The sequence below is a fragment of the Gavia stellata genome, chromosome 24, assembly GCF_030936135.1.
Source record: "Gavia stellata isolate bGavSte3 chromosome 24, bGavSte3.hap2, whole genome shotgun sequence".
In the NCBI taxonomy this organism is placed as follows: domain Eukaryota; kingdom Metazoa; phylum Chordata; class Aves; order Gaviiformes; family Gaviidae; genus Gavia; species Gavia stellata.
Window position 1 is genome coordinate 11191177 of NC_082617.1, and position 20550 is coordinate 11211726.

General features: G+C 41.0%; 1 protein-coding gene across 1 annotated transcript; it reads right to left on the reverse strand.

Moving 5' to 3' along the window:
- Window positions 1–1950: 1950 nt before the first annotated feature.
- Window positions 1951–17984, reverse strand: STOM (stomatin). Its single transcript, XM_059829063.1, has 7 exons — window positions 17651–17984; window positions 10507–10610; window positions 9251–9323; window positions 7446–7528; window positions 4707–4910; window positions 4084–4218; window positions 1951–2187 (listed from the first exon to the last, which is right to left on the reverse strand). The coding sequence occupies exons 1-7, from the start codon at window positions 17982–17984 to the stop codon at window positions 1996–1998; spliced, it is 1125 nt and encodes a 374-aa protein (XP_059685046.1). The 3' UTR covers window positions 1951–1995.
- Between the last annotated feature and the right edge of the window lie 2566 nt (window positions 17985–20550).

Sequence of the window (20550 nt, forward strand, 5' to 3'; positions counted from 1 at the left end):
AAACATTAAACAGAACACATTTGAACTTGCTTGAAACAAATACACCTTAGAAAACTAAACTTTTGTGCCATCTTTTGTGCATGCACTTTTTACTAAATGGTTACAGAAATGACTTTTGGGATTGTTTTGCTTTCCCCTTGACAGAATTGTTAGCATTTAAAGACCCTGATAAATTAACAGTATTCTACTCTTTCAGAAAGTCACTCATTAGTAAACAGCATGTTTTTTTATTCAGGCTGAGAGCAAAAAGTGTGCTCCTGGTGTCAACAAGAATTCACAGGGGCAGCCATCTACAGCAGCAACAGTGGGAGTTACAAACTCGCTCATCTTCCCCACGGATTAACCTCAAGCTGCGCAGTTACTGTTTCCCATTTCAAGTGCGTGAGCACAGTAATGCTAATCATTACATCTTTGTTAACCATATTTCTCCCCCCTCTCCCAGCACAAAGTCAAGCTCAGCTTACAGTAACTAAAGTACTGACAAACAAAAGTACTGATGGGAATATTGCTTTTATGATGCAGAGGGAAAAGCACAGCGCAGAGCAAACAGGCAGAAGAGAACAGTGACAATTAGCTCAAGCCCCTATAGTGCTTGGGCGTCTTCTCCTAACAGTGACAGAGGCACAGCCTATCAAGGCACAGTTAAATAGATCCTGCCCTTACTAAAATACCTGTCAATACAGACCTGAGCATAGCAGAAAGGTGATAAAAAACAAGTCAGGAACTTTATGCTGGCCAGCGCGAGAAGAGCACTTTATCATTGATCCTGGCTTTTCGTTTCCATTGCCACCTCCCAATAATTAAAGACCAGATGCCAAACCCAGTGATGGGGTAGCCTGAAGAGCCCTCCCCCCTGTGCCGACTCTAATTCTTCTCATGTTAATCTGTAATGACATCTGCTGAACAGGAACAAACGATCAATACAGTTTAACAGGCGTACAGCTCAAGCCTACATGAACTGCAGATACCTAATACCAAAAGCATGTAATAAGTCCTTGGCATCACAACAAATACTACAGGTCTGCTCAGAAGCAGCATCAACAGGTAAATGGCTAATTTGTTACAACAGACACATAAACAGTACAGCATCTTCTGCTGAGCATCACCCCCCCTAATTACAGAGCTTCCGCTTCCTAGAGAAGCAGGTTTTAGACCTGGATAAAATGCAAGAGTCAGTACTTTGGCTTTTTTTAAATCATTTTTAAGGGAGACAGATAAAGGCAGACCCAACAACTTTTCATTCATAGAGAAGCATAAATCTATACAGGCACACTGCCGTAACAACACAAGAGCCCATCAGTGACTGCAAGCATATTCTATCCATAACTATGGCATGTTTATGCCATTTCTGTGTGGCAGAACAGAGACGGAAAGTTCCACGTCAGTAACATTAGCTAACAACTCTTTCTCATGAGTGGGGGACTATTGTAGGGAGCATGAACCTGATTTTCAGAAGTACCCAATATAGTATTCTCACTCCTGTATCGACTTCCATTACTCTTCCTTGTGTAAGCTAGAGAAGCAATCCGCATGGCAGCAATCAGATGACTTCCCCCCCATACAGCTACACTCCACGAGAATACAGTGGGGGCTGTTCCACTTCCCTTGCAGGGCTACAGACCCTTTTTATTAAAAGGACTACTTCTCTTCCCAAATGTTGGATCATCTCATCTTCACCCCAAATGGTTTTATATGCTATTTGAAAATGAGAAGTTCTAGATTAAAGGTGTCCCAGCCAGGATAATGTGGATACATGTTTATTCAAGATCACAATCTGCTTGTACTCATCTTGGGAGGTTTTCATTTTCAAGTAATACAGTTGTCCATATTCAAACATTACACAGAAGTTTTACTTACACTTCGTACCACAAAAGAGGTTCCTTAGCAAATCCGCTTTGTTAACGCCACCATAAGCTACAACACCCAGGGAATTCAGTGTTGCAAACATTCTCTGCAGCAAAAAACCCCACCCCAAACTCTCTCCTCCGACTCTGTCTAGCGATTTGCACCCATGATGCCCTGCAGCATATTTATGGGCAATGGGAAGACGATGGTGGAGTTCTCTGCAGCAATCGTGGTCAAGGTCTGCAAATAACGAAGCTGAAGAGCAGCGGGGGACTCCGTAAAAACTATGGATGCCTCTTTCAGGGCCCTGGAAGCATTCATTTCACCCTCAGCTGCAATTACCTGGGGAAGCAAAACGAATGAAATTGAATTAATTCTGGCACAGTCATAAACTAGAAATCTGTAGGGTGACTTCAGCCTTAAGTCATAAACCAAAGACAGCACTCATCTCTTTGATCGAGTGTCCTCCCCTTACTGTGTTCTTTCACCAGTTCTGCCTTTTCTCTGGCTCAGACATAAGCTACTCCTGTCCGCTCCTGATGCCCTGCGTGCCCATTCTCCTCCCATTCAGTATCAGGATGCCAGATCACAGAAGATGGCACCATGTCTTGAAAAGGCAACAGGTGAATTTGTTCTATTTTCAAAAACAACTTTTGTGCTTCTTCCAGCACAGCCTCTCAAAACCAGAAGGTACTCCCCGTATATATATCTGAAAATACTTTTTACTTGAAGCCATATTGTTTTGTCTCTACAAGGGCTTGGCAGGCAAATGGCATGTTTCTTACTGCGGAAATACCTTTTTATTCCCTCATTCCTTTTAGTATGAGCTCATTAGGGACAGATTTGTGGTCATGCATTTCTTTAGAAGCAGGGCCCTTCTGCATTGGGACAATGTAAATATGTTCTGAGTATTTGTAAAGGACAGCTGGATTGGAGGATGGTGCTTTTTTAACAGGTAAGTTATTGGTGAGGCAATTTACATGCGTGTCAGCACAGGCAAGTGCATATTCCCCTACAGAGTTCTACTGCAAGGGCACAATATTATTTTAAATGTTAGGATAAAGAATAATAAAAAAAATAACCTCAAAGTAATTAAGCTTCCAGGAAAAAAAAAGACAAAGTAGAAGTTAGTATTTGGAGCACTAATGTAGCCTTAAAGATCTTTTCCTAGGTGCACCACCAACTTCAATAATTGCTAGCCCTGAAGTCTAATGAAATTCAGTTTAGCATTTATTTCCCATGAAAATAAAAAACAAATTTTATAATTAGAACCTAAAGATAGGTTGAAGTTAATGAAACTCATAATTAAGTGGCGGATATGAAAATCAGTCATAGATACGTGCATAAAAATCACTCACACGTGTATGTGCGCGCGAGATGATCATCATAAGATTAGGTGTAATTTTCATGGCATTAGAGGGACTCTAGTAAACTTCCCTTTGCCAAGATGAAGTTTTAGTATTTAGAATGCAAGTTACATTTTTCTACCAGCAGGCAGCTCAACAGACCCCTAATACCTACCAGGAACCCTCACCTATCACCTTAGTCTATTAAAAAAGGGTTTTTTTTGACAGCTAGGGTTTTTGTTTGGTTGGTTTTTAAAAACAGACTCTACAGTGGCATCTACGGAGGTTCAAAATACGTTTTCAAGACAGGATTAACAAATGACCAGAGGAGACAAACTGCAGAGCACAGAACGCTAAGGGAGAAGGCTAACCTGCCTAGTCCTCGAAGAAGACAGCTCTAACTGCCCCTGAGGATTTTTTACTCCAAACCTGAATATTTAGTAGCACCTTTTCCCACCTCAGAAGGGAATAAGGTTTCATGACTAAACCGATCACTGGCCAGCTTAAGGGTGACAAAACTTAAATATTAAACCTGTTTTATAAAGTTACAAACAGAAAACAAAGGACTTGCCTAAAACCAGGGCTAGTCAGGAAAAAGCTGGAAGTAAGTTTGGCTTCTAATTCACTGCAGGCTGCAGCTAATAACCTCAAAATTGTTCTGTTTATGATTTGTGGTAAAAAAATCGAGATTCTGCATTTTTGAAGGAAATCTCACCTGCATAAGCCAAGATGAAATAGAGCAAGCACCCAGACACAAATTCACAAAACCCCTGCCCTGCACTCCTATTTGCTACAACACAATCTGGCTGAGAACCTTCATCCTCTACATCACCGCATTAAATTATTCATGAAGAAAAAAAATACATCCAAACCACTGTGTTGATGTTACTACCTTAGCTCTCGCCTCCCGGGTAGCTTCTGCTTCTGCAGCCATTGCTCTCTGCAGCTGGACAGGTAACTTCACATCCTTGATCTCCACACGTTCCACCTTAACGCCCCAAGGTTTTGTTGCGTCAGCAAGCATGTCCTATATAAGGCAGGACAATTAAGCTAAACCATCTACCCGGCTGCAAACAAATGTCCAAATTTGAAGAATAACCAATGAACTACATGTATTATCTTACAATTCTTGGACTTTAAGGGCTTTAGTATTTATATTATCATTTGATAATTACAAAAGCATAACTGCTGTAAACTAACAAAAAAACCCAGAGCTTGATTCATATACGGAAGGAATTCTGTGGTGTAATTTCCTTCAACAGGGGAGTATTGACATAACGATCCAGGGAAGCCCTCCTCTCCTGTATCCCTCATTCCCACTTGCTAGCCCCACTGGTCCATTACTGCTTTAGTCACACATTTTTACTATAGCTCTTGATACGGTTTTGCCTAAAGCTCCAATTCACAGCTTGGCTTATCACTTGGAAGGTAGAATAAATCCTGACCTGCAAGTTATCCGTGGGATTGCTGCTTAATGGATTGTTTGATGGATTGCTTAGGTAAAGTTGCTCATACCTGCATGCCATGTGCAATTTCTTTACGATCAGAGAGAATCTGAGAAAGGTTTTTGGTCCCCAGAACATTCCTCAAAGTAGTCTGTGCTAAGAGACGGGTGGCTGAGTCAGCGTTTGAGATATTTTTTACAGCATCGATGGCATTCTGAACTTGGTAATAAACCACTCCGTCTACATTAACTGTCACTGAGTCCTTGGTCAAGATCTAAAAAGCAATGGGGAAAGCATATAATAATTTAGCATCTATCTATTGAATATAATGATAATTATGTATTTGTTTTACTAGACAAACCCCTAGTTCTTCCAGGGTAAAGCAACTGTCTTGAAAACAAAAGGTCTTATACATGTATGCTGCACGTGAACATGTCTATGTACAGGTGCACAAACCTTCCAGTACAGCTCTGCGAAGCTAAGACTAAATATGGGATTAGAACGCTTCTCATTGAAAAAGACATTGTTAGCTCTGCCGTAACATTATTTCTAACTCACTTCTTCAAATTCACAGAGGGATCTGCAATTCATACAAGTGACAGAAAAAAAAAAGTACTATCAGAAATAATTTACACCAAAATACATATGCTCTTTCACCTGGGAAACTTTAACCTGTTATTCTGCAACGTATCATAACTAGCAACGTATCATAACTCCCCCACTGTATTTCGGTGAGGCTTATAATAACAGATGCGTAAGAGGCAGACTGTACAGGAATGCAAGAGGTATGCATAACGAAGGACCGAGGTAAGAGAAAAGGCTTCAAGAACATTAGCACTCAAAGTTGTTTTGTTTTAATGCAGAGATAGGAATATGGGACCACTACATTCAAAATGGGTTAAAGCGCTCTAGTTAAGAGCATACACGGGAAACGTTTGAGAGAGGCTCATTTGATGTTTCTGTACGGAGAGAAAAGGCTAATAATGAGGATCACTGCAAATACAGGACGCATCAGATTTTCAGTTGCATTTAACTTTAGCCACAAGACTATTGATTTAGCAAGACATAACTGCAGGTGTGTCAGTTCATAAAACAAGGGCAAAAGAGGCAACCTATTTAAAAAACAGGTGAGGGCAGAAGGAGTGTATTTCAGCTGCACTTTCACAGAAACATCACAAATGAGAGTTCCCCATACTGCAGGTGTGACTGCAGCTGAATGCAGTTTTCAATTACTGCTCACTCCGTAACATAGGAATGGCCAATGCGAGACAGCCACTTCTCTGCTAGCATCTAAGTTACTTCACAGAATTGCAGAAACTTTGTAAAAAGGGATGGCAGCATATGATGAATCTTAGAGAAACAGAGAGCCATACCCATGAGATATTTTAGAGAAGACTGCAAGGTTTCAGTGAAGTATGCCTAGCTACTAACAAAATTGGATTTGCCTGTCCCAATGGCCCAATGTATTTCAGCTGCATGGGGGTCAGCCTTACTTCAACATTTAATTAGAAATACCTCTGTTATTATCTAGCAGTTCATTTTCCTTCTTGGAGGTACTTCTGATTGAAATGCCACCTTGTGCTACTACATGAGTATGTGGTGATTTCTAGACAAGTTGCAGAGAAAATCCAGTTTGTGAACATCCTCGGAGCTAGATTCAAGTGATTTACTGAATTTAACACTTGTATGTTGAGCAAAAGATGTACTTGCAAAGATAAAGACAGATATTCTTGAAGGTTTAGAAGAGGGTACACCAGAAGGAAGCATTAATATTAACTGTATTTTAAGTTAAAAAGAGATTGAAATATGCTGCATGACCATGAGAAGAGGTGTCCTAATTCCATGTTAGACAATTACTATTACGTTATTTGACAAGAGAGCGGGACATGTGAGTTACTTAACCTTCAAAACTTACCTGCTCTGTCTTTCCCCAAACTACCTATTTTATCAGGCTTTCCGTAACAGCATAAGATAACCAAAGAAAGAGTATCATGCACAGAAATTATGATGTACAAATAAAAATATATTTCTGCTTTTACCTGCTGAACACAAACCAACCTAAATCCATACGCATAATTTAATCAAGTCAAAAGAAAAACTGTAGAACTGATGGCTTCTCTAATGGCTCAGCAGCAGCGGCAAGCACATTTTGCCTGCCAGTGGTTAGGTTTCCTCCAATTACCCTTTAGAACGTACCATGACAGTTGCCATTTGTCCAAATCTACAACTAATGATGAGCGATAAACCGACTGGCAAATATGACAGGAAACAGATGCACCAGACAGGCTGCATCAAGCATCTTTGTCTTGCAAAATACACCAGATACATGAGGGATACAGTTACAATCATCAACATACAATTGTTCACTAACTTATTTTTAGGGGGCTAGTTGTTTATTCTTTTGTTATCCATTGAGCTGGCATCACTGAGTTCAGCTAGCTTAATGCCACGGAGAGTCTGCTAAAAAATTAAGAAGTCCAAGGAAAAACAGGCTAGAAACAAAAGTAATGTTTTTGTTCTTTAGGACCTTCAAACCGGAAGACATCAGATGACATTAGGTGCAGTACACCTTCATAATGTTCCTGTGTATAGCGGGCACAGGAGCAACATGTACGCATTCGGGAGTGGACTGTTACCCTGAGTTGCTGTTAATAGCACTTGATTATATAATAATTTAATCCCATTATTTTAGCTAGTTCATACATCTAGATAAACTGGCATAGGAAAGATACTGGGAGGGGAAAAGGAAAAAGAAAGTGGAAAAAACCTGCAAACACTTTAGCAGACACAAAGGCAAATGCAGACTCACCTCTTGGGGAGGAATATCAAAAGAGATGGTCCTCATATCAACTTTGATGAAGCTGTCTGTGCAGGGCAGGATAAAAACCAAACCTGTACAAAAAAATCCGTTCAAGAAGATATGAAAATGGGTCATTAAAACACATGAAACTTCATAGAATCATTAAGGTTGGAAAAGACCTGCAAGATCATCAAGTCCAGCCATCAACTGAAAGAAGCTTAAATCCAACCACTGTAGCTGCATAGTGCTTTCTGTAACAAGCTCAGCAGCATGTTCATTAGTGGCTTTCAAACCAGGATAAGATTTTCAAAAAAGTGTGCTGAGAAACTTCAGGTCTAACTTAGAGATATTTAACATTTGGGAAAAAAACCCAGAACTGTTAACAGCTACTTTTCAAAATTTGTCCCACATAGTTAGTTGTGGGGTCTAATTCTGGCAAGCAGGCACTGTCAGCTGCCTTTTGTTCTGGTGGATCACTGTAATTCTTCAATTTTACAGCAATGTGGAAGTATTGCAAAACCTGGATGAAAATGAAGGGAGAAGCTATTGCCCTTTTCTGTCACTTTGAGCAGCAGGAGCAACAGCTGAAAATAACTTTCTTTCAGATCTCATCAGAATTTCTAATACACACAGAAAATTTTCAAAACTATCGAATAATTTAATTGCTTCTATTTCTTTTGAAGAACATCAAGCTTTCAGACCACTTGGGTTTTAACTGACATACTGTCGTGTTAAAAGGAATGCAGTTTCAAAATTTGTCTGTCAGAGTCCCAGGATTTTCACCAATTCGTTTATCAGAGTCCCAACAAAAGGACTTGCACCAAGCAGATGCACAAAAATCGAAATTAGTTATTTTATTGAAAGCGACAAAAACAGATTCGAGATTGCCGTTGATAAATTCACTAACTACAATAGTGCTACTAATTAAGGTTAATATTGCTAGCAAACTTGATAGTAATACAAGAACCCAGGGATAACTTTCACCCAGAGGGTGAGAGGCACAACGCGTACCCAGAGAGGCGTCCCTGCCTGGGGTGCATGAAGAGAACACAGCCCGTCGACTGGTCCGTCAGGTATCATCGAGCAGCTTCTCTCCCTCTTTAACAATCATTTTCTCCATCTTTTACCCCTAAAAACTACAAGCTTCCCCCCCCCCCCCCGCATATGTGATGCGTAGCATGATTTGGGTGGAGAGACAAGTGCTATAGTCATATATGTTTAGCATGATCTCTATAATCTTCATTAGCATATGTAGGCGTGTGAGCTGTTGATACACATCTCACCGGTAATGAGGCAAAGGTCAGTTATCGGACACAAAGCCTTTCGAAGAAAGAACCCCTCGGATTCCTGTTATTTTACTGTCTTTGCTGACCACAAGCAGGGCTGTCCTGCTTCCACTGGCTCCCCTCCTTATCTGCACCCTGTGTTAGCCAGGCAAGTCTCCACTCCCCTGGGTCGCACAAGAGATAGCGAGGGCAGTCTTAATGGTTCTTGGTTCCACCTTGTTATCCAAATTCCACACATACTAACCTACTTTTAAAATGGCACATTTGATGCCATTAATCCTCCCTTCACATTCTGTGCTTTTGATTCTACCTGAAGACCATGCATTAACTAAGGAGATCCGGGTTAGGCTCACAGATAATTAGTTTCCTATCTTCTCCATATGAAGTAACATATCCTCTTACTGGAAGTTACAATATTCTTGAGAAATCCCTTCGCCAGCCTAATGCGATGTCTCTAGACAGCTATTATTTTGCCGATGACTTAATTAGAATTCTTAATGTTTATTAAGAATGCTCTCCAGGACATACCTGGTCCCTTTGCTCCCCCTTTTCTGATGCGTCCAAGTCTGAATACGATGGCTCGCTCATATTCCTTTATAATCTGTAATAAATAGCTGGATGTCATGCAAGGGTTTCCAGAAGCCATACGATGGATTCCAAACTATGTATACACTAGTTTAATACAGTCTTAAGTCTCAAATGTAACATACATTTCTATACTGGCTGCTTTTGAGAATTTTAGCACTAAACTTCATTGTCAAAAAGCAAACAGCAAAAGGAACGATCAGGACAGTAGTCCACAAGAAATACTCTTCAGACTGTGGCACCATCTATCAACAGCAGAAGCAACAGCACGTTATCTGGGCAGGACCAAGCGGCCATCAGGAGTATCCTGGCAACACCACCACAAAGTGCAGTATATGTGACCCAGCAGAGATTTTCCAGCTCTAGTTCTGATGTGGTATATTAGCCAAAACAAAGCAGGAGTTATTCCCTCTGGTCTGGAAACTGAAAACATCAAGCTCAAAGCGATCACAGATGACACAGTCTCTATGAATCTGTCACATACAGCCACATATATTTACACACTTCATATTTACACACTTCATATTTACACACTTCATATTTACACACTTCATATTTACACACTTCATATTTACACACTTCATATTTACACACTTCATATTTACACACTTCATATTTACACACTTCATATTTACACACTTCATATTTACACACTTCATATTTACACACTTCATATTTACACACTTCATATTTACACACTTCATATTTACACACTTCATATTTACACACTTCATATTTACACACTTCATATTTACACACTTCATATTTACACACTTCATATTTACACACTTCATATTTACACACTTCATATTTACACACTTCATATTTACACACATACATAGATAGGGAGAGATCTCCTTAAAAAAAAAAAAAATCAGTCCTCTAAGAGTAATTATGCATTCTTGCAGTTATTCTGATCTTCCAAACTAGCTTATATACTAATGACAATTGGGCAGACGTAGTAAAGATGTCAATGCAAAAATCATTTTGACTAAATACTGTAATAGCACTTTTCTTTTTTGGTTTGAAGATTAATGCACTGAAATGTTGGGGTCTGCTATATACTGTCTGTCATCGTTCAAGAAAGAATAGTTAGATTAATTTGTGTTTAAAACAAATAAATAGAGAACAACAATAACCACTAGGAAGCATCTGCATTGCTTGAAGTTTTAATCCAACTTAGCAGTGACCAATTTTACCTTTATGCACATCCAGATCGATATAGGAAATGTAATAACAGTGAAAAAAAATGAGATGAACACCAGGATCCTTTCATAGACACGAAGGCCAGTATCAGTCCTATCTGCAAGAAAAGAGCAGAAATTTTCATGTTTTTAAAACCAAGAGTGCCTGTTAAAGAACGTGCCTACAATGGGATATTTATGTTGAATGCTTTTTGAAATAAGCCACTGTTAGCACTAATCCTCTGGCCAAACTCATTGCGTTTAGACCAGAAGACAAATTAAAAGCCAAATTCTGCTATCATTTTCACTAGTCTCTAGAAGTTGCACAAGATAGCTGAGGGCAGAATGCAGTCCAAGTAACATTTATGCAGAATTAGGTATGCTAACATTTAGACACAGACTCTCAAATGCCTCCCTCTTCCCAGTTTTATCTAGCAGAACGACCAATAGGCAGCGGTAGAAATCCTGTTCTTTTACTGTCTAAGAAAGTCAGAGCAACACTTGCTTAATGAGTGAAATGCAAATATCCCATGGCCTATCAACTCTAGTGACAGGACATTTAGAATTTGGTTTATGTTCCAGCTGCCATAGGTGCAGATCTAAGGAAACCACCACTCTCAGAACTGTTCTGTCTACGAAGTAGGAGAAGATGCAGCGTAAGATGAGCTGGACATGAAATAAAGCCTCTATAAAGCATTTCTTGGCCAAGAACACTTAGACAGCAAACATGATAGTTCTCTGTCATGAAATGACACCAACTGAAGGTACTTCCAGAATCAGCAACAAACAAGAGCTAGTGGTTTCAAATACTATACAGCTAAAAAAGCAGTGCACCATGACAAAATGCAGACGTGCTGGGAAGCATTCATAAAGCCACAGGAGGTTTCTTATCCTGCCAGCCAAGATTCCTAACTTGCTGCCAGCCAGGAGCCCACTGCCAAGTGGGGATATCCCAGGGTGAAACCGGGCACTCACAACCATCACATTCCTAGTGTGGAGATACCGAAATTCATCTTTCTCACGCCATCCTTTAACAAGCCAAAAGTACAAAATGCCAAGCAGCACCCACAAAGCTTGGAAAACCACAATTCTCACATTTAGATGAAAGAATGTTGCTTCAGGACCCTGCTTCCTGATTTTGCTGAACTGTAAATACCCCCTTACAGTGCTGCAAATATGCAAACGTTATCCTAACTTGATCAATGCCACAAATACTTAAAGGACTGGAGTCTTGTTATCTAATGGACTGCATTCAGCAGCTTGCTTAGAACAGAAATTGCATTAAAGAATCTAGAAGTTTTAGTTTAGTTCTACCTGGAATTATGTAATGGTTTTCTGTATTCACCAAACACAACTACAACTCAATCTGTACAACAAAACTGGCCAGTTATAAGAAATAAGTCTCTGAGTCTCCACCCTAACAGTTATTTTAAGTAGAACCCATTTTATTATAAAGCAAAATCTTGATTTTGAAAAATATCCATGGATTTTAACAACTCTAGGTACATGAGCAAGCATTTTATTGTGCCCGCAACTGAACTCAGCATTAGCAGCATATGCCTTGGATAAAGAGGGAAGCGATACTGATCAGTCATTAGCTATTGCTAATCTTGAAAGTGAGTAATAGCAAATAATAGTATATATTTTGCAAATTTAGATCCACAATATTTGACTAAAGTCACAGAAGTCAGCAAAATAACTGGGAACCAATATTGAAGTTTCTGGTCCTCTTTTTCACTGATTGTGGGTCTTAGAGCTACTCCTAGCCTTTCGAGTAAGATGGAATATGGAGGTGGCAGAGAATAACGTTTTTCTCTCACACAGTATCTTGAACTTTATGAAGTTACCCACCTGGCTTCAGAAGCTTGAGTATCTTATCTATACTTTGTAACCCTGTCACATGCCAGTATAATAACCCTCAAGGACATGTCATATCATGTGTCATTTTAAAGATCCTCTATGGAAAGTTACCTAAAGTTATTCCCCCACGAGTTTATTATTATCAAAAAGTGGAAATACCCGATTAAAGGAGTAATTTCCAGGCCTTCTGTGAAAGTCAAGGAAATGCATTATCCACACATATCAGCATTAAGCAGCTGTCAGCATTAAGCAACATCTATAAACTCATGAGTGAGGGGAACATTACCTTTCATTTAGCATCAAGGTATTGGTTAGCCTAAAACCATTAAAAAGTATTCACAATCTACACTGATAGGGTGGAAAAGTCTCTCTTTCTCTGTTACTTAAAAACTTTTATAAACCTAAAGGAGCTGAGGATCCTCCTTCAGTTCTACTCTACAGTTTAACCTCAAGTCTTCACCACCAACCACCTACCCGCTCTCACCAGAACTACAGCATGGAAAAAAAAAAATTAGCCATTTCCTCCCCTTTTGAACATGAAGGTAGAAGTCACAACTCTATGTAAAATTTCAAGAGTGAGTAAGAGCACACTTTATTTAGCAACAATGACTGTCCTATCATGTAGTATATTTCACAATACAAACAGGCAAGAGAGATGCTGTCTCGTGAAAAACTAGATGAAATACAAGAAACATGACTGGCATCTGTGGAATGAGCTTTCTTACTGCAATTTTTTAACATCTCATTCATGGGAGTTGGATAACTTCACCAATGGGCCATTCTTGCCAGATTTCTCAGTCAGGCTCATTGATACTGGATTCTAAACAGCAGCTAGTTCAACAGCACTGAAATGAGACTGACAGAGATGGTGCAGGTGTAACACGCAGCCTCAGATGCACCTCTCGCAGATGATGTGCACCCCTGCCCACCCAACGTGCTGAAAAAAAGAGATTTTACGCCACACTGAGTGTTGGCGGCAGCAGACCGCCTCCCAGCCCTCCTTCACCCATCACATATGTGCACCTATAACAGAGACAAAACGTATCTTTGGTTTTGGTGGGCAGTGTCAAAGAACAGCTCCAAGAAATATTCTTTTCACTAAGTCCCCACAAGACAACTAGAGAGCTACTGAAAACAGACTTTCAGCATATTTTGTGATCCAGAGGCAAAGCAAGAATAAAAAGCTCGTCTTTCATTTCTTAGCTGCATTGGTAGCATTCAAGATTAGCTAAAGAGAACTAGAGTAAGAAATAAGGAAAAATGGTTTTGTAGTGAGAGTTCTGCCTGGGAACTCTAGAGAACTGGGTTTTGCTTCTCCCTAAAGCCAGACTCCCCATGTAACATTTCTGGTACCATTATATAATCAAACTCTGAAAAGGAGAAATGCAATTTACTCCCTCACGAAGAAAGAAAAAAACCACACAAACAAACAAAACCAAAACCTTGCTCATACAACAGATGCAGGGTCATTAACAATAATTGCTGGGGATATATATATTTAAATATGAATATACTGTAATGCATGCAGCTGCTGAAAAAGCAATGAGAAAAACAATGTAACTGCTTCAAAAAAAAAAAAAGACACACCACCAAAAACTCGGATGATGTTAAAAACATACAGAGTACACCGCATATTCTCCACTGCTATTGCTGTTGGGAACTGTCCCTCATTTTAAAGGCGCTAGGCCTTGAAGAGACAAGGCCTAGAAGATATAATCATGAAAGAAAAAGACAAATGGATGATCGTATTACAGCTGTCACTACTAATCATAAAACTGTTATTAACCATAGGAATAATTTATATTAAGAAATAATACTCCTTAATGATGAAAACATCGACTTTGTTTCAACTATTCTGTGTTGGCCATGCTCAAAGCCCCAACGCCACCATCTCTAACCATTCCACTGGAATTTTCTTGTAAGCTAACAGACAAGCCCACAATCTGAATTTATAGCAGGCTGCTGGTGTGCAACTGAAGGCAACCAGTCAAAAATGCAGAAATTCTCGAGCAACTGTGCAACCTGAAGGCTTCTGCACTGTAGCACAATCACTTCTTTAGCACTCCTGCTTAACTTTTCATGGGGCCTTTATTATTTTTAGATACATATATTTAAGAAGGAAAACCGATTGATATTTCCTAGTTCATTTCCTTTCCTTGCAGGAAGACAATGTTTGTTTCATTACAGGATGGACCTCCACCCGTCTTGTTCCTCCATCAACTCAGTCATCCTCTACAGCACTGACTGCCATATGCACACGCAGCGATGTCAGATACATCATGACTTTGGATCATTCCACATTAACAGACAAAGAGAATCCCTTCAGGGCTGGAGATCCAGCATTCACACAATTTTCTAACAACTAGACTAAAAAGAAACGGGAAAACACACCCTGGAACTCAATTAATTGAAAGTCAAACTACTTATAAAATATGGGTGCTGCAGGTTCACCCAATGCTACCATTAACAGTCAAAGTCCACGTTCCAGAAATGGTACATTCTTTTCGATATGTATACTTTTTTTTTCCTTCCTTAAAAGGTTTTAAAGCTTCAAGTTTATTTCAAATAGAGTTTAGGGAATTGCAAAATATGATATAATTCCCAAGGGTTTAACACAGAGATACCAGGTATCAGCTAGGCCTCTGATTAAAAGCAAAACCTGGTTCTAATCTCAAGCAAGTCATAACTATCATCTTTTCTCTTAGAAAGAGTGTTGAATTTAGGATTTTTTAAGCAGATAGATACATGCAACTAACTGTTGGAATGATATGCTAAAGGCAGTATGTGTGGAACAAAATTCAACGTTTTCCATAACAGAGAGAGATTTTAAAATTGAAAAGAAATTATCAATTTCAGTCTGAAAAATTACATTTTGAACTAGCCATACCAATACAGGAATATGAGCTATAAAAAAAATAGAAAGCCTAAAAATAAATCAAAGTTACTTGAAAATAAGTAGTATTAGTATTCTAATATTTTATTAAATACAAATGTTTAATAACCTCTCTTCACAACTTCAGCTATCATGAAGAGTTACAATTTAAAAGCAACTATCAACACAGAGGAGTTGCAAGGCTTAATTAAAAGTCAGTCGTAAAGCAGTTCTCCGTGCTGCAGATGCTGAGGAGGCACAAGCAGCAGAGAGTCAATTTTTTAACTTGCAGTAACTCTAGCTACTCAATTTCAATTCTCTCTTGCTTGATTTTCTAAAGTGCCGAATATACAGTCATATACCCTGACAGCTTCAGTTCAAACACTTGTGATATTCTTGCCTTTTTATTATTACTAAAACCTCACACCTGGAATTTAATCAGAGGAATCTTATTTGTGAACAGTCTGTAATATATTATGTACCTCTTTAAGAAATAAACCACAAAAAGAAAGAATATTAAAAAAATTTTAATTCAATCAGCCTTCAATCCCTTTAAGGCTGACCGGAACAGTTACCATTACTTTAGCAGGAAATTATCACTTGGGTCATCAAACAGTATTAACAGTTTATAATAAATACCGTGCTGGAGGTTGAGATGGAGGGCGGAAGTTCTCATTACCGCTTGAGGTCTGGCATACACGTCACTTGCCGTTTACTTCCTTCTCCAAAGGCTACACAACCTGAACAAGCACATCACTGTCAAACAGCAAAAATGCGCCAGACTCCTACGTACCACGAGAGGAACACCGTGCACCGTGCACCACAGCCGTGCAAACAATCCACCAGATTTAAACCAAAATGTATATGGGAGATCAACTGGACTGAACACAAGGCAAGAAATACTAGATAGAGATCTCCACTTCCATGCTGCTTGGCCAAATCCAGGATAGCCAGAGAATGAATGAAGGGCGTTATCCTACAACAGTTATTCAGCTGTTTGCTAATTAGCAAACAATCAGGAATAATAAGGAATACTACTTTCAGTGAGAACTAAATGTCTTTTCAGATGCTTCTCAAAGCATTTCACATGGGAAATAGCCAAAATTATTACATCTAATAACCAAATTTATGTCTAATGCCATTTACTCCGTAGATACTTTATTATGAGAGAAATAATTTGTAGCCAGCTTTAGCCTCCGAAACAACGCATTGCACAGGAACTACAGAAGAAACAGCCTCTGTAGCATGTGAAGGGAAAGGCCTGCCAAGTCCCAGACGAGGTTAGCATCAGAGTGACCACTGTTAGGTATTAATAACTAGCATACTTACAGAATGAAATGCAGATACTCTCCAAGGATACAAGACCTAGCATGTGCCATTAGGCATGGGTCCCAAATAGATCCACAGTTATTTATGTAACAACTCAGATTACCTAGCCAAAGCCTTTGTGTATAAAGTGATCTTATAAATACATTTCCTTCTCCAGTTGCAAATAACAAAACCATAAAATACATCATGACCTTTCTGTAGTCTCTTTCTGAACAACACAGCTAACAGGAAAACACTCCAGCTTCCAGGGAGTTGTATGGTCTTAGTGCATCATCTCCAAAAGTTCCTGACCCGGGTTACACTCACACCTACCAACTGAAAGGCCAAAACCCGTTAGAATAATGATACCAATTAGTAAAAGTTAACTACATCTTCATTGCCCCACTTGAGGAAATATAATTGACTTTTAACTCTTTCTCCAGTCACTATCTAACGCTTTGCTCAAGTGAAGAGCACTAGTGGCATAAACAACCAGTCCCCAAATTCTTTCTGCTCTCATTTACTGGTGCAGTGCTTCGGGGATTACTTTTGCTGACTCTGCTCTTCATCACTTGTTTCGCTTTCCCCGTAGTGACACGAGTTACGGGCCAGGACAACAAAAAACACCAAAAAAACCCCACCTCAAGTTGCGCAACGGGGGCCAACTCTCAGCGATGCTCTTCCACCTTCCCGTGCGCTGTTTCTAGAGAGGTGGGAAGCGGAGAGCTGCGGCACCCGCGGGCAGCACCCCTGGCCCGGCTGCGGCCCGCCGTTAGCCGGGGAAGCCGCGGAGGGGCCGGCGGGGCCCGGCCTGCGCTGGGGCCCCGGGGACGGGGCGGGGGGGAGCCGCTGCGGGGGAGGCGGCGGCCTCCTGGGCGAGGCGCGCGGAGCTGCTGGGGGCCGAGCAAAGCGGGAGGCTGCCCGGGGGGCGAGGCGAAACCGCTCGTCCCTAATTCCGCAGGATTAACTTCGGTGAAGGATCTGGAAACTTTCCTCAGCGACTAGATACAACGCTAATTGAAACCGAAACGGAAAAGCGAAAAGCGACCGGCGGAGGGGCCGTGCCCCCGCTGCCCCCTGGGGACAGCCCCCCTCCCCGCTCCCTCCTACCGTGGTTACCTTCCGCCGGCTGTGCATCAAGAAAGGGGGTCGTCTCGTGGTCCGCCACGGCTGCTGGCTCTGGCCCCTCAGGGTTGCCTCCCTCCCTCAGCGTGGCGTCCCGCTCCTCAGGGTTGCCTCCCTCCCTCAGCGTGGCCTCCCGCTCCTCAGGGCTGCCTCCGCTCAGCGCGAGCTGCTCCGCTCCCCGCGCTCCCGCCTCGCCTCGCGGGGCGGCCGCCGGGAGGGTAGGGCCGCGGCCGTTGCGCCCTGCATGCCCGCTCTCCTCCATCGCAGCGTCTCCCACCGCCACCTGAGGAGACGAGGCGGCCTGAGGGGATGTGGAGGGGGCGGCCATGGCGGCGGTCACCCGCCCCTCAGCGACGGGGCTCGGGAGGCGAGGGACGGGCAGCAGCTGGAAAATGGCCAGGGGAAGCGGGCAGGGAAGGGGCGTTAGTGAGGGCAGGTGTGCTGGGCCGTCGGAGCGGTGCCCGGAGCGGGGCAGGAGGAGGGGAGCGGGAAGAAGGAGGGGAAGAAGAAGGCGGGCGGGCAGCGGAACGCCTGAGGTAAGCGGGGCCCGGCTCAGCCCCTCGCGGCAGGGGAAGTTCCAGCTGCGCCCCGGCCGCACGCGTAGTTGAACGCACAGATGAAAACTGACGGTTTTTAAAGGGTGAGGTGTGGTCTCCCGTAAAAGAATGAATAAGGAGCAGCTTTCAGACTGATAACCTTTACCTTTTAACCCCTCTATTTGAGGAGTAACGTGCTAATGCACGCCGTATTTCTTTCTGTGGTCGTGCTGAAGTACGTGTCCAAAATGGGAAGGGAATTAAAACAATCCTGAAGGAAAAAACTGCTTTTCAAAAATTCACCTCAAGTTTCAGGTATTACTGCTTTTCTTCCCGACCTGTTGCAGGACAGCGATGGAGAGTTCGGAGCTTTCATCCCTTTTTGAAGACCCCAAAGTTGTGATCTCTGCTGCTTTTCTGCAAGGTTCATCCCACAGAAACAAGGTGTGTGTAGGAACACGTTATACATACAGTCGTTACATACTGGGTGTCGTGAAAATTGTCACATTGGAAAAAGTTCCAAGGTTGAGTTCTGTGTTAGGCTGGATTATCATGGAAGCATTTAGGTTGGAAAAGACCTTTAAGATCAAGTCCAATGATTAGGAGGGCTGTAGATGATTCATGGCTATTCGTTAACCTTTATTCACGTATGGGATGTTGATAATTAATGGGCAGGGAGGAGCACATGCAAACTCATATTCATCATACTGCGTTGCTGTACTGATAGTGTGTAATTGCTAGCTTCTTTGTAAAACACATTGCAACCTGTGAACGAAGACCAGTATTAGACTACTTGAATACACAGAGATTTATTTTAAGTCTTGATATTATTCAGTAGTTAGACTCCTCCTTGAAGGTAGCCTGAATTTTGCTTTCCATTATGTGCCAGAGGAGCAAAGTTTTTGGTTAGGCAGCATGATTGATGGAGAAGAATGTGTGCATGAGGGGAGTGCTGAATGCTGAAATGTAGTCCTGTTTCTTGAAGTCTCCAAGTGATACGAACAGCATCAGTGAAAGACCAACGCTTTCTCCTAGTGAGAGCAAGATGCCTAATGAACAGTCTTGCTATTGCTGGTATGAACTCCTACTACCACACTTTTGCTAGTTGATTTCAGACTGATCCAGATTGGCAGTATATGAGACGAAAGACTAAATCTGTCTCAGGATCCCTGAGTGCTTATGACTTTTTAAAATTCCCTTCTGTCCTTTATCTTTACTTACATGTTTGTGAACAGTTGCTATTAATGCATTTATGAGGGCTCACACCTGCTGTCCTGATATTAGTAATTCCTCAACATTTTTGTTTTGTTCTATTGTCTATAATCTTGTGTGAGTTTACCTATACTCTTGCAAAATTAATCTGAACAGCTTTGTAGGTAATGTCTTTCTTTATTCATTGAGAAGGTACAGTGGCTAAACCACTACGGATGAAAGTGGTTTCACCAGCAGCAGTTATACTGACCTGCTAAAATGTCTAACCCTGAGCAGTGCAATTGCAAGCTAATGTTTAAGGTGATTTGACTGAGATGCTTCTCTGAAATTCATCATGTCTCTTTCCATTTCCCTACCATACAAACCATCCATAAGGAAGACGGAAGAAAATGCTAAAATGTCCCAAACTGCTGTGCCTATTTAACACGGAGGGCTATTCTTTGAAATATGTAAAAGTAAGAGAGAACTTTTGAGCTGTCCAAGTGGGAACTGGTAAAGAATTGTCCTTATCCTCATGTAGGCTTAAGTGGTCGTCTCCATACAGCTCTCAAATACCATGAAGCAACCTGCAATGTGATATGATATTTGACCACGACTAGTAAATATCATGACGTTACAATTAAATTAGAATTAATGGGATTCCGGGGCTGGTGTCTCATTGTGTGAAAACAGTTCAGTCCTCATCCAAAGAGACCAGATCCAAGGACAACAATATCACCCCATTCTTTGCCTCGTTACTTAGAAAATGAATTACTAAGTGCCCTGTGGGATATAGTCTTTTCATTGTTAGTATCTAAGGAAACATTCAAAATGTTTCTATTATAAAAATGATTGAAAAGTCATCAGCTCAAAAATTTTGATTACTGTCAATCTGGACTTTTTGGATCCTGTTCCTCATATTGTAGAGGTCCTTCCTGTGTCATGTAAAAATGTGGTTAAAATTTGTCATTAAAAAAAATCTCATAAAATAGTATGTAAGATGGTGTGTATGTTAACAGCAGAGCTGAGCCACATTTTCTTGTCTTCCTTTTTAAAGCAAAAGCAATGCATTTAGAATAAGCATCTAAGAAGTAGGAGAAAAAGAGTCGATCACCCAGTTACGTACATATCTTTGTTATGTTTAGGGTATTCCCATCCTTTAATGGA